The sequence below is a fragment of the Chelmon rostratus genome, chromosome 9, assembly GCF_017976325.1.
Source record: "Chelmon rostratus isolate fCheRos1 chromosome 9, fCheRos1.pri, whole genome shotgun sequence".
NCBI lineage: Eukaryota > Metazoa > Chordata > Actinopteri > Chaetodontiformes > Chaetodontidae > Chelmon > Chelmon rostratus.
The window spans coordinates 22,746,853-22,760,725 of record NC_055666.1 but is presented as its reverse complement, the minus strand read 5'-3'; the positions used below and the strand labels follow the sequence as shown (position 1 = coordinate 22,760,725).

Genomic DNA, 13,873 nt, shown 5'->3' with positions numbered 1-13,873 from the left:
CTGGTGGTGGAAAAAGAACATATTGCGTGTAGATGCTATGTTGGTGTGGGTGGGTGTGTGTGTGTGTGTGTGTGTGTGTGTGTGTGAGTGTGAGTGTGAGTGTGTCTTTATCTAATGATCATTTTAAATGGTATGGGTTTTAATGTTAGGAAATCTGTATTCTGTCGCAGTTCAGCTTTTTAAAAAAACATTTTTATTTCATGCGTGGCTTTTCTTCACCATTTCCAACAGCACAAAATACAGAAGAAAGAAATTTACAAATCCCACTGTCTTCATGACCCCATATTTGACATGAACATTTTTTCATTATCAGATCATCACTAGCATCTCTCACATTGTATAGCACTAATTTTTTTTTTATGTGTTTTAACACTGTTGACTCATCTGACCTTGAAATCTTAAGCAAAAAAATCATCATTGATTAATAACCTGCAGCACTGATGATTTCTGTTGCAAGTGAATAAATGGTAAATATTTGTGCTTTCAGATGATCTTACCTGAGGTCATTTACATCTAAAAGACATTCAGACAGAAAAGGAAGGCTTGGGTCGATCACATGAATAATAATTTTTTGACACGGGCTGTCGGTGTCATACTGACCAGATGGCATAAAAATATTCAATGTAAATGATGAGGTTTTAAATAAGAAACATGGAGTGTGTGATACATTAAGAATATTCCCGTGTTTGTTCTGGGGCTTCGTAATAAGGTCGACATGAGTTATTTTTTTGTTTATTGGCAATATTCCAGCGTCTCTCTTAAAAAAAAAAATATATATATATATATTTATATATATTTATTTATTTTGCCTAGATGCCGCAGTGTCTTTGAAGGCATGGCAGGCTATTATTTTATTTCCAGTGAACACCAGAGCCTCGAGTAATTCCAAATGAAGAGACAACAAATTTATGGTAATGATTTATTGTGCAAAAGGCTGAGTCTGAAACGGTCTGTGAAAACAATAAATAATAAATGGGGAATGGCAATTTTCTTAAATTTTTTATATGTGCAGATGAACACAAGGAGCTTTATTTATTATTTTTTTTTTTTTAGGTGATTTGTTTTGGGGTTAAATGTCTAATGAAAGAGGGTCATCTTAAAAGTCTCTATTGCAAAATTGGCTTTGAGCTGCACTGTGATTGAAGGGAAAGATGCTTTTAAGCATCTTGATGAGTTGATGAGCGTAAATCAGCTTGTGACGTTGTTGAGGCTTTAATTTAACAAACCCCCTCCCCTTCCTCCCTGATCTTAGGTTAAGTGTTTTTTTAAGTAGCCCTGCTCTTGGCCATTAACCCACGTTGTCGCTTGGTTTGTTAACTTTACAACTCCTGTCATTCACAGGGCAGACATTTTCACTGAGGCAACTCGGCATCTGTGAGCCATCGGCTCGCCGAGGCTTGGCGCTCTGCCCTGAGACGGGCCTCTCCCACCCACTCAGCAGCTACTCCAGAGGACCGGTCGCCACAGAAAACCATGAACCTGTATCACCGGAACGTACCATGACTCTTTGGGGAACGGGGGCAAAGTCTGGGCAGAATTCATGCCTCTCCAGTCGCTCTAACTCAGCGCTCACGCTCACTGACACGGAAATGGACAATAAATCGGACACTGAGATGGGTGAGTAGGGCACGCTTTCCATTCTCTCATCTTAAAATGCTGATTTGTTTGCGGCTCATGCTCGCAGCGCCTTTCAAAGGGGAGCAGTCTCTGTGCAGGAAAAGCAGCAGTTGTAGGTTGGATTATGGTTGGCGCTGGAGACAAGGACCTGATTGGTGGAAGGAAGTGGAGGCGCGATTGGCGGGGCTGGTATCTGGAGAGGCACTTGCAGCAGCCTTTCTTCGGATCAAAGGCGTGATTCCTCACCGCATGCGGAAAAGAATGTGGCCTTCCGATTGAGCAGTTGCTAGTCACCTGGTCCTTCTCCACAGGAAGCAGAGGAGTTTGATAAAGTTTCCCCATGGGCTAGCGTATAATCAAAGATAGCTTTGTGTGCCGCAGTCTGAGATTTTGCTTAGAAATTCTGCAGTGGTTGACTGGGCATGCACAATGACTGATTAAATGGGTACAATGGTTTGAAGTGCAAATTTGTTCGTGCTGGAAACCTGAGATGGAGTATTGAGGTTCTCTGAAGAGGGCGAGTCTTTGTTGCGTCAAATGGAGGCAATGCACATAAGTTGTACTGTATGTGTTGTTAAATTAGCACAGTTTTAACATTTTTTAATGCAATCTTGTTTGTTTTCTTGCCATTACTCCTTTATATCTCTTTTAATGTGCTTTACGTGCATCCAGTGGTGGTTTTCAACACTACTTCTTCTCCTTTTTTTTTTTTAAGTGAAACACATCATGTCTTTTCAGCCGATGCTCTAATATTTCTCCCCTATCATTGAATTTATCCTCTCAGCTTCATATGTTTTAGTGTAAATCTTTAAAATTTCCTTTCTGATGTGCAGTGCTCCTGACACTGCGCCTCATTCATCATCATCATAGTGTGAGCCGTCACCATTACAACACATTCAACGTAAAGTCTCTAATTATTTTAAGAAAGTGATGATATCAAAAAGAGGCAGGCAGTTAAAATAATTAGGGCTGATTACACTTTCCTGGCAAGAGCATTAAAGAGAGGGTAAAAACGGAAAGCGTCTTGTGTTCATGTGCTATCAGTTTTTATTCTGAAAACATTGGCTAGAGTCTGACATTTGAGACAAGTCATTTTCTTAATGGCAGTATTCATCATAGTGAGCTTGTCTCCTGCGGGGGAGGGGGCAGCTGAGTAAGTCTTTTACCTTTTCAAAATGCCATCAGAATTCAAACCCATGTATTTGTTCCAGTCTCTGGCCTTTGCTTTGGCTCGATACACCGTATACATTTATGAGTCACTAAAAGCTCAGCCTAGCACAGAGGTGCCGGTAAACATAGCGCTCACCTCCTTAGCGCTCCGCTCCCGTCATATCTGTTGCTGTATGTGCCGAGCGCGGAAACCACATAGCCAGTCATCGCTCCATGCTGCAAGACAACGGCGACTCTAGCTTCAATAGGTTCTCCATTGAGCTACGATTGCACCTGCCCTCTACTGCTTCAACTGCAGGAACACACACCCACACACACACACACACACACTCTTCAGTCTACACCCCTTTGGCATATCTCCCCTAGAGTTTCTTTTGGAAACGTCTCAAGAAGCTGCTGCTGATTGGCTCTAGTTAGCACAACGTCCCCGCTGAGACTTTATCTAACTCACTATTGTCTCAATTAGTTTCATTATGGGGAAAATAAACAATACCTGCTAGATCTTTGTCCCAGGTGTGATGTTTTTTAATGTAAGAAAAAGCAAGAACACCAAGAATTCATTAATTTAAGTGTGTGTTAGCTCTTTCTGTTCCTTTCGTTTTAATATGCTGAAACCGTTCTGTTGGAAGAACAATGTGAGTCGTGGTCTAATTTAAAATTCCAACCCTTTTCTGTTCAACTATTTTTGGAGCTGAAGTGCTTTTTCATCGTCTAGATTTTGAGCCGCAGCAAAGAAAACCCTTGCCACTGTCCCACCTCTATAGATCTTAGTCTTATTTTTTTTTTTTTTTTTTGTCAGGAGGCATTGCACTTTTGACTTTCACTATTTAATGAAGCAGCTAAGAGAAATGACCCATCCAAAGGTTTCCATCAACTGAATATGCGTGCAGAAGCTCCGACAAGGGGCCGTTCAGCCCCACTGATTCATAAATGAACTCAATATTTCATTCTAATTTGCTCTGTTCTACAGAGTGTTCGACACAGACAAGTACCAAAGCCTCAGACACATTCCCAAAGCGCGACATCTGCAAATGTTAACCTCCCTGATCCAAGAGAAAGAGGTCCACCTTTTTAAAGATGAAACCAGAGCGGTCATCTCGCCCATCTGCAGCTTTAAATGATCCACCGAGTGCAGCCGCGAAGCCAGAATAGGAAGTGGTTGTTCTCTGAAGTGATGCATCTACATTTTAGCACCAATAACACTCACTGAAGTGTATTTTTCACATTTTTAAGAGGTCTCACCAGCGAAAGAGCTGTCAATTTATGCAGTCAATGATTTTTAAGGTCATGTGTCGACTACAGTTGTTTCATATCTCCATTTTTGCTTTATTTGCATATAATAATTATATATTCTCGTAAGCCAGGCTCCTATTGCATCATGGTGGCCTATAACAAAACTGTTTGTATCAATCACAACAGATTGTTTATGACACAGCGTTAAGTTGTTGGATTTGTTTTTAATGGAAAAAGTAGGAGAAAGAAAAGAAAAAATCTATTAAGCAGCCGTCATTGATTTTACACTTAACATAATCCCCTTGCCACTGACAGAATCCCTCGAAAACAAAATCGATTGATTAAAGCATCTGTTTTATTGGTTTCCTAGTTGTAAGAATGGCCATGTGATCCCAAGAAGCACATGCGTATCTCAGTTAATGACACCAGCCCGTTAGGTATATTAATATCTCTTGCATGAGCCGTATGTATCATAGCTTGCTTTGATCAAAGAAAGAAAACAAGCCATCATCTCTCTACGCCTTCAGCTGATACTTATCATTTATTTGTCCTATATGAAGACACATGCAGCTAATTAAGCTCCTGATTTCACATGTGGGAAGTTCACGTACGTTTAATGTCATTTTCTAAAAATATTATGCCGGCGAATAACTCATCATGTGCTTTTTATTATCTCCCTGCTCACAGAGATGTTCCTGTGTTGTAAAAAATGATCAAGTGTGTTTTTTCTTTGTCCTCAAGCAGAAATAATTTAATACCATGGCTTCCACATACCTGACCGTGATAACGTGCCATACGCAAACACACGCCCACGCATGCATGTACACATAAACACACACCCGCATACATACACTCACTTATTGTCTCATGTTATGTTGGCGCTGTGACACGTGCCAGCTGTGTAGTGTTGGATCCGCATGTCTGTGGGGAGTGTATCTCTGCTGTCAGTGGCACCCTGATAGACGAGAGCAGTTGAGTCGAGACACAAAAGGAGCTTTAAACAGCGAACTGCGAGTTCAGCGCTTGAATTTTAAAAGCACGTTAACTGCTGAAGATTAGCAGAAAAAACTGTTTTCCAATAAAGCCCCATTCCCACAGCAACAGTATTATATCGTAACTTCATTTAATTAATGGATTACATCTGCATTATGTGAATTAAAATTGATATGGAGTAAAAATCACTGGTGCCCTTGTTAGTCTTTTAAAACTTTTTTTTTTAATTTTAATTATTTGTAACCTTTTAATTGATCAAAATTCAAGAGGGATTTAAAATGGTCGTGTATTGTTAATGACATAAGCAGGAGAGGCATGCGTATCGGAGAAAGGAATACAACGGAGCTGCTTTTAAAACTCTACTTACAGATGGAAATGCCTAACAACGGAATTGGTTTCATAAGGTGGCCTCGGCCTTTCTGAATAGAAAAATGAAACAGTGGATTTTCATGGGTTGGCACGTGCATCACTTGGCGTCCCTGGGTTTTTTAGTCCTGCGCAGGCATGCATTTCTCAGCGAGGTGCGTGGAATTTGTTTTAAATATCTCGGAAAATTGAGAACAGATAATGGGACTGACCATGAAGTCTCGCTGCTCTCGTAAAATTGGAATTTATACAAACTCTGTACATAGATGGAATTTTATTTTGTCACACTGTTAGAATTTAAAAATGCCTGAAATTTTAGATTCAGGCAACAAACATTTTAAACGACGTGAGAAAGTGGGGAAAAAAAGTTTAAAAAAGTGAAGGAATCACTTTGGAAATGAAGTCATCTGTAAGGTAGAAGCTTTCGGTGGGGGGTCGCCATTCTGCAGCTGACAACCCACTATAGCGCTTCACTGCAATGCATTTTTAATGTTTTAATAATCAGTTATTGTAGCTTTGCTTCAAGTGTTGTTGTGATATATAGACATATTTTCGCCGATGTATAGCTGCTTTGTAAAAGAGCACAACCATAGAGAAAAGTGATTTTTTTTTTCTTCCCTAATGTTGACTGCTGGGGCTTTAGAATCAATATTATACCCCTCATAAAACATGAATGACTGCATGAAACAGAAACATAGCATGGCCCAGTTGAGTTGTATTCCTAATAGGGTGTGAAAAAGCTTGCACCGACTTGTTAGGTAGTGCAGCTACAGTACAGCACTGCAGTACCTCGTGACAGCTCTCTGCGGCTGTGTGAACCGTCACTCGGGGGGTTTATCATTCGGTGGAGGGGCTTGACGTCTGCTGACCCCTGGTTAGGAGAGAGGGGCTACCACTGCAATGCCTGTCATCCTTTGTTAAAGGAGCATCACTTGCTCTGGCCTGCACCTTCTGTCCAAAGTAATTTCTGAGGAAAAAAAATTGTGTCTCTTTGATGTTTTCATGGTGTGGCTGCAGCAGCCCCTCGTGTGTCGTATGGCGTTCGTGTCCGGGACTGTTTACGAGGGGATTTGCTAGAAAATAATTTCAATTTGTCCGAGTCACAGGTCCACATTGCAGTCGTACGCATTTTACAGTTGAGTGTGGCTCACAGATTCATTGTGTGAACAGTGCCAGTAAAAGGTTAATTAAATCAGTAGAGGAGTCACAGCAAAGTGTGCTGTAGCACAGCAAGCACCAAAGGCTTTTTGGGTGGGAGTATGAAAGCGTATCAGACACCCTCTAACATGCTTCTCTGTGTGCATGTATTCATGTTCTCTCACTGTGCTCACCTCTCCCTCTCTTCTGTCTCACATGCACACACACACACACACATGCGCACACACCCTCACATATCTCACTTTGTTTCTCACACTTCATCGAAGATAAAAAAAAAAAAAAAATCCCGCAAAAGTGGCGACGTGTACGCACACAAACAGGCGCACGCGGGACGTCACGCTGACGAAGGTGACACGCCATCTGTCAAAGTCCCGTCTCAGATCTGCGCCTTGTATTGTGACAGTGGAATCAGCCGATTGATCGTGGCAGGCAGAAATCCTCCCGCGCCACTTTCATAATTCAATATGGCACAAGCCGACCACAGAAAGAATAAATAACATCAGAGGGGTTTTTTTTTTTGGTCAAGAGGGCTGGCCATCTGTGATGTTTTTTGAAGATTACTCCAAAACTGGCTGTGAAAACAGTTTCATCATTCGCTAATAGGAGCTGGGAAGGTGTCTGTCTTTATCCCCGTCACCGGTTAAGTTCTCATATTGTTAGTGCTCGGGGTGACGGGGCACTTGAGACATGGTGCTGACGTGCCGAGGTGTCATAGCAGATGTTGTGCTCGTCAGTGTTGTGGAAAGATCTCAGGTTTCTATTTTGAGTAGGCTGGGAAGCCTGGAGGAGGTCGTCGCGTCGCCGTTTCTGTGCAGAGCAAAGGTTGGCGACATTTGAACCTTCAGCAAAGCAAATGACAAACTGACCAGCGGCATCGGAGTTTCAATTCATCCTTTGAAATGGCTTGACACCAGGACGCGTTGTGGTGTGTGTGTGTGTGTGTGTATGTGAGAGAGAGAGAGAGATGTCCTTTTGTCTTTTTGGTGGTGGTGTATCTGTGTGCAGACACATTCTTGTGAACACATTAGCAGCAACACATGGTGAAAAAGTTTCTGCTCACACCACAGCTACCCCCTGCAGAGTGGATGATCTGATTAGACTTTGGAGTGTCTAGCTGTATAAATTTGCATATTAATAAGAGAAAACAGATTTTCTTGAGACTAGTACCCTTTAATACTTTAAAGACTTCATACCAATATCAGCTCGCAATATCGCTTAACTCATTCTTGATATGTGATGATGATTATGGCCTGATGTATGTTTTTAGAATTTTTTTCTCTTGGATGTTGTGTGGCATCAACGTTACAAGTAAATAAATTGCATTTTCAGTCTCTCTTTATTTGGAGAGTTCAACGTAGGGATGCTATTTTTGCAAATGCTAATTTGATTGATTAAGTGATTGATTAATCTGTCAATCCTTTTTTCAGTTGATCGATTAATGATTTAACATCAGAGAATTGTGACAAAGTGTCCTTCACAACTCTCAAGGCGATGTGTCTCTAAATGTCTTTAAATGTCTTCAAATGTCTTTAAATGTCTTGTTTTGTTCAACATTCCAAAATCCAACAATATTCTATTGACACACAAAAAAGCAGCAAATCCTCACAACCAACAATTGTTTGACCTTTTGCATCATGAATGACAGCTAGCGATTAATTTTCTACACATCCAGTAGTTGATTGACCAACTTGTGGTCAGCACTGTGGCCTCACAGCTCATGTGTTTGATTCCCAGTCAGGCAGCCGGCGGTTTCCTCCTGTATGTTAGGTTAATTCTCCTGTCAGTGCACTTGACCCCGGCACTGCTTTAGACCTGGAGTCGGTCCACGCTGCAGCGCTGCACAGTGGGTTAAATGCAGGCAACGAATTTCACTATCCGTTGTGCTGCGTGCGTTTGTGCATGTGTGCTTGATTTAATTTGAACTTAATTGTTTCAGCTTTGGGTTGACACTCAACTTTCAAGTGAAGCACTTGCTTGTAAATGAGTATTTGGGTTAATCTGTCAGGGTTAGTGTTACACAGTCTGCAGAGATGTGGCTGCACCGTAAAAACCTATTAACTCCATCCAATTTTGTAGATTTTCTGTCACCTAATCATTGAGTATCAACATTTGCCTCCAAGTTCCACCCAGTTTTACCGAGCATCTCAGACAACTGCGTCTTAGCCCGTGCTCGGCTCGGTCTAATCACTTGTGGGTGCCAGACTGCAGGACATGTTATTACGATTAGGAATTACACTGCAGTTGTCAATTACGAGGGCCACTATTTACCGTCCTCAAGAGAAAATGGCTCATTTCATTTCATCACACAGCCTAATTGAGTGATTGCATTACCATGCAACACGGAAATAGTCAGGAAGCCATTTTATACTCTATGAATATCAATGGAAGAAACACGGATTAGCATGTTGGCCCAATTGTGTTGTTCATAATTACACATAAGACTGGTATCGCCTCGGCAACCATCAATGTTTTTTTCTAAACCCAGAGATCCACTTTAAGTCTCCTGAGATGTGAGAAAAGAAAACCTGAGACATATGGAAAAGACATATGTTGCACTTTGTGAAGTGGATAATCAAGGAACTCTATTTTATTATAACCACAATCTCAATTGTAAACATAAAGTAAAAGAATGTGTTAGTTTTGAAAGGACGGACAGAAGTTGGGATGCCAGGATATGCTGTCGTATCTAGGTCTTTTTTTTTTTTTTTAGTTTCATATTGACTAAAATAGATTTTCTCTCTCTTCCTGGAGCGCCGCTGGGTGTTCAGACGTCGTCCCCAGACTAGAACCAACCCACCAATCTATTTGGATTCATGTCTTCTTTCTTTTACGGTATCCTCCCTCTCCTCTATCTTGGGACTCAGGAATATTTGTTATATCTATTGTCATGGTGCTGTGGCTTTGACCTTTGCGCTCCTCAGTATTTGATGTTGGCAATCAAAAAGTTGGAAGTCAAGGTGATTCTTCAGTTGCCGTCTCATCTGAATGTGGAAAACGCCTCTGCATCGCTTGTTGTCGTACCCGTGGGGTCATCTCATGTCACGCTTGCTTGTGTTACCTCTGAATTGTGGCTTTGAAAAAGGTCTTTTGTCCGTAAGCTCCGACGTGCCCTTGAGCATCACAGAAAGCCGTGAATCGAGTTGTCAGTTAAGTTAACACACACCTCAACAATAAAACCATTTAAACCACTCTATTATGGAGCAGCATATAAGCTGCAGTCGTGTTCACTAGCAATCTCAAGAGCGTATTCAGCGTAAAACCAAAGTAAGGCCTCACTAATCTAAACTCAACCCATTTGAATAGTCCAATTAAATGACCAAGTATAATGATGAAAATACTGTGTGTGCAAAAACGTATTGTCCTAATTGTGTTGGGCTGCTCTAATTTCCTTTTTGACGCATGCAATTAAAAGCACATTTTAACTGCAAATTACACCACTGGATCTTTTCATTGGCAGTGGAAATGTGTTGGGAGTCTTTTATACGCATTAATAAATGTTTCATTAAAAGGCCTTGACTTTCTTGAATTTCAGGGAGTTTTCGTCATGTGAGCGTTTCATCTCGCTCGAACAATGGTACAAATCAAAGGGTTTCGATCTCGATTTACTTTGACTGCATCAAATAGCCTCTAATGTTTGCCTGAGTTAATAAGGTGAAAGATGTTGATGGAGAAGCAGAACGTTAGCCTGCAGAGCGCTGTTTCCTGTGCACAAAAGAGTTTGAAATATGAAATATCAAGGCCATATTTTTTGGAGGGGATGTGGGGGCAGGCCCCCGTCATGTCGTCATCATTGTTGATATGCTGTATCTGAGTCGCCTTGAAGTGTTAGCAAGCACTCGTAGTAGTAAGCTTAGCGAGGAGCTGTGAATGCGCCTAATAACCTTATTTGCCCTGAGTCTTGACTCTCAGGTTGTATTCAGGTTGCTCTTCCTTATTGGTGATGGCAGGGAGGGTTGAAACTAAATAAAAACTTCTATTTCTTAGGGGCATTGCCCAACAATTATTGTAATTTTTTTTTTTTTTTAAAGCGCAACAACAGTCAGCCAGTGTACAGTCTAACATATGTAATTAATTTGTTTCACCCATTTTATTTTTTTTTCATAATTTGACTCATTATTGCATTAATTATATTAACCATGTACTAATTAACCTTGCAGATTAATACCAAGATCAATCACAGTTAAAAGTATCCATGGCAGCAGCATCATAAAAGACATGCAGTTCACATTTTACATCTTCAAATTCAGACTTTTCCTCACAATATGTCCATTTTAGATACTGTACAACATTTTGCCAAGCGAAGCTGTGTATTGATCAGATTTTTATGCTTTTTTAAAGACATTATAGTCATTATAGCCGTGCAGATAAAACAACTATTAAGAGTGGCATAAAAATGGCTATAAAACTGTGTCTAGACGCCTTATTGCCAACATGGGACATTTTTGGCTGAAGCATATTAGAGAGTTTTAATAGGACCAATATTTTGAGATTTATTTTTAATATTTAATTTAAGTTGTCAAGCTAATATACAGAAACGGACAGTGAAGCACAGAAAATGCAGTAAGCAGGCTGCTGATGAGACGTCCTGCTGGCTCATCTGGGAGACAAGGGCAGGGAGGCGGGGACGGCTAAAGCCCTGCAGGATCGCTTCACGCTCCCGGCTTTCTCCGCACGTCACTCCTGCCTCTGTCACTCTTTAGTTAAGGCCACTGAACTATGAGAGAAACAGCCTAAAATAATCTCACTCATTGATATTTGCATGAAATCTTGGCAGTTCTCCTCACTGGAGTAACAGCATCAAATCACCTTGTAAGCTGCTCAGGTGATGGGATTTTAAACATATAAGCCATTCTCCCACAAAAAAAATTCAAAGTGTGTTATCCAAGCTTAAAATAGTTTATACGGCAAAATAAATTAAATCATCATCACTAAGTTGGGTGTTTTTTTCAGGCTGTTTTTGCTTTCCATGGGGGACAAAAAGGCCCTCTTCTAAAGGACACTCTTATGGCTGTGTAGAGGGGTTTCAAGGGCTGATTGGAAAGGGGGTGATGGCACAAGGAAATCAAGAGGAACATACACACACTCCAACACCTACACACACTTCCTCTCCTGAAGGGAGAAAGGTCAGTATCCAGAGGAGGAAATGGTGAGCCATTGTTATGATTGATCACACGGCAAGGTCCAGGGAGGACGCAGTGTCACTTTCATTGTCAAACTCATTATACGACAGAAGAAGATCCCCCTCCCCTGCTCTCATGTCCTTTCTCTTCAGCAGTCATGTGAAGAAACCCTTTCGCTGCGTGCAGAGATGAGTTGGGCACGTCGAAGTGGAAAGCCGAGTGAAATGTGCTGAACACACACAATATTTTCAGTCGCTAGACTCCATGCTTATAGTGGGGAAATGCATAATTCTGCAACAAGAGAAAAAGCAGCTGAAAATACAGAAAAGGAGAAAGCATTTTAAATGAGCAGTGCCGCAGTTTTAGCTCGGAATATTAGCAATTTACCAATCAGCATGTACAGTTGACAGCGAGGAGAACTGCCAAATCAATTAAAATATAACAAAATTGATGTCTTGTAGCCAAAGGCAGCTTGCAGGAGGTTTGGAAGGATATTCTGGTCCTGATTAAAAATGAATGGTATCAGAATACATAAAGCTTTCTGGCCAAGTGCCCAGAGCAAAGCATCCTGAAACTGTGGTCACTTCAGAGGCAGGGGAAGGCATTAGGTATCCGGGCTATGAGGGGATGCTCAAGTAACAGGCTGTTCTCAGTTCAATTCATCTAATCACCAATGCAAACCTAAGCACTTTGCAGATATAGATTTGAGGCCAACGATTGATATTGTATACCATGTAAACTGATTCATGCTCAAAGAAAGGAAACATATTCTCTTGTAAAAGGGTCTCTTCTTCGCATCATGCCTCGACCTCTCCGAGCCGGGCCTTTTATCTCGGTTGAACACAACCCAACACCAACAAACAGAACATGAAACAGAATCCTTAATTTAGTCGACAAAATCTTATTTTCCCTCAAAATGCACTTCTCAATATTACAATCCCGGCCCTGGAATAGCCATGATTGTGGTTTGCATAATGAAATTACTCATGAATCAGTACATGTTTTTTTGCTCTGCTCATCTTGCTTTACATTAGCCCCTTGCGACTTGAGAATACCTGATTGAATTTGGACTGATTTAGCAGCCCGACTGTAATGTAAATATTTTTAGGTAAAATAAAACTCACTTTATTCACAAATCACATCATCACGGTTCCTCCGTAAGGTATTAGAGTGCAGAGAGTTGCAGTTGGGGTTTTGTCCTCTCCAGAACAAAGACATAGTTCTGTAAAAAAAACAAAGAATGAAAGAAAATACTGATCTTTGCCTCAGGTACATGGTCATAAAGGGCAATGAGTAGCTGAATATCAACTTTTAGACACTCTTTTGTTTTGTTTTGCCTCTGAGGTATTGATCCTGCCTTAAGGCTTCCAAGAGAGGTGAGGGCCGTCTCTGCCAAGAGTAGAGGTCACTCAGATAAATTGGCCAAGTTGGCTTTTAGCAGCTCCAGGGTCAAAGCCCATTCATCTTATTACGCCGATGTATCCTTTTAGAGGCCTCAGCAGTAGGATTAGACAATAGAGCAGCACCAGGGCATTAGATGACAGACCATTTGGCAAATAGGTTAGAGCAGTTTCCACCTATTGTCTTTTTCAGCATTACCCGATGGAGCTGTCTGCACAGTTTTGCATGGCAGCTCTAAAGGTTGGAGGGTTTGGAAAGAGAGATTCGCTCGAGATGGGAGCAGGCTGGCTGATTGTATGAAGAATGCATTGACAAAGTGAATATAGCAAAACAGTGGTGTAACGTATCCGTCGTGTCTGTTGTCAGGCGGTGTGCCTTCATGTTTTTAGTCTCAGAGATGCTTTTCACCTGAGACAACAACTGTTTGTTCAACCTATTAGCCTACTTTTTTTTTTTTTTTTGCTATGCCCATCTTTGAATTTAAAAAAGACAAATGCTATGACTTCCCAGACAAACTCATAGTAAACTACGTACATCAGTGGCAGCAGAGCATGAAATCCTTGTGTTATCATCACTCAGAGATCCTGCATTGAAAGCTGATCTCCACTAAATGGCATCGAACAATCAGAACTCATTAACTTTTTACCATTAACAAACTTTTAAGGCGGCAACTAGCAATTATTGTGAATTAATTCAGCTTTTTAAATTTTATTAATAGATTACTTGCAGTCTATAAGGTCCCAGAAAATGCGAGAGAATCACAACCACATTTCCCAAAGCCCAAGGTGACGTCTTTGTATCTTATTTTGTCCAAC

General features: G+C 41.0%; 1 protein-coding gene across 1 annotated transcript in view; it reads left to right on the top strand.

The window, feature by feature from the left end:
- The window catches only part of si:dkey-237h12.3 (teneurin-3), a 126,465-nt gene that overhangs the window by 1,187 nt on the left and 111,405 nt on the right, over positions 1 to 13,873 (top strand). The window contains exon 2 of the mRNA XM_041943529.1: positions 1,342 to 1,617. Coding sequence (XP_041799463.1) covers positions 1,342 to 1,617 — 276 coding nt within the window. The remainder of the gene's footprint in view (positions 1 to 1,341; positions 1,618 to 13,873) is intronic.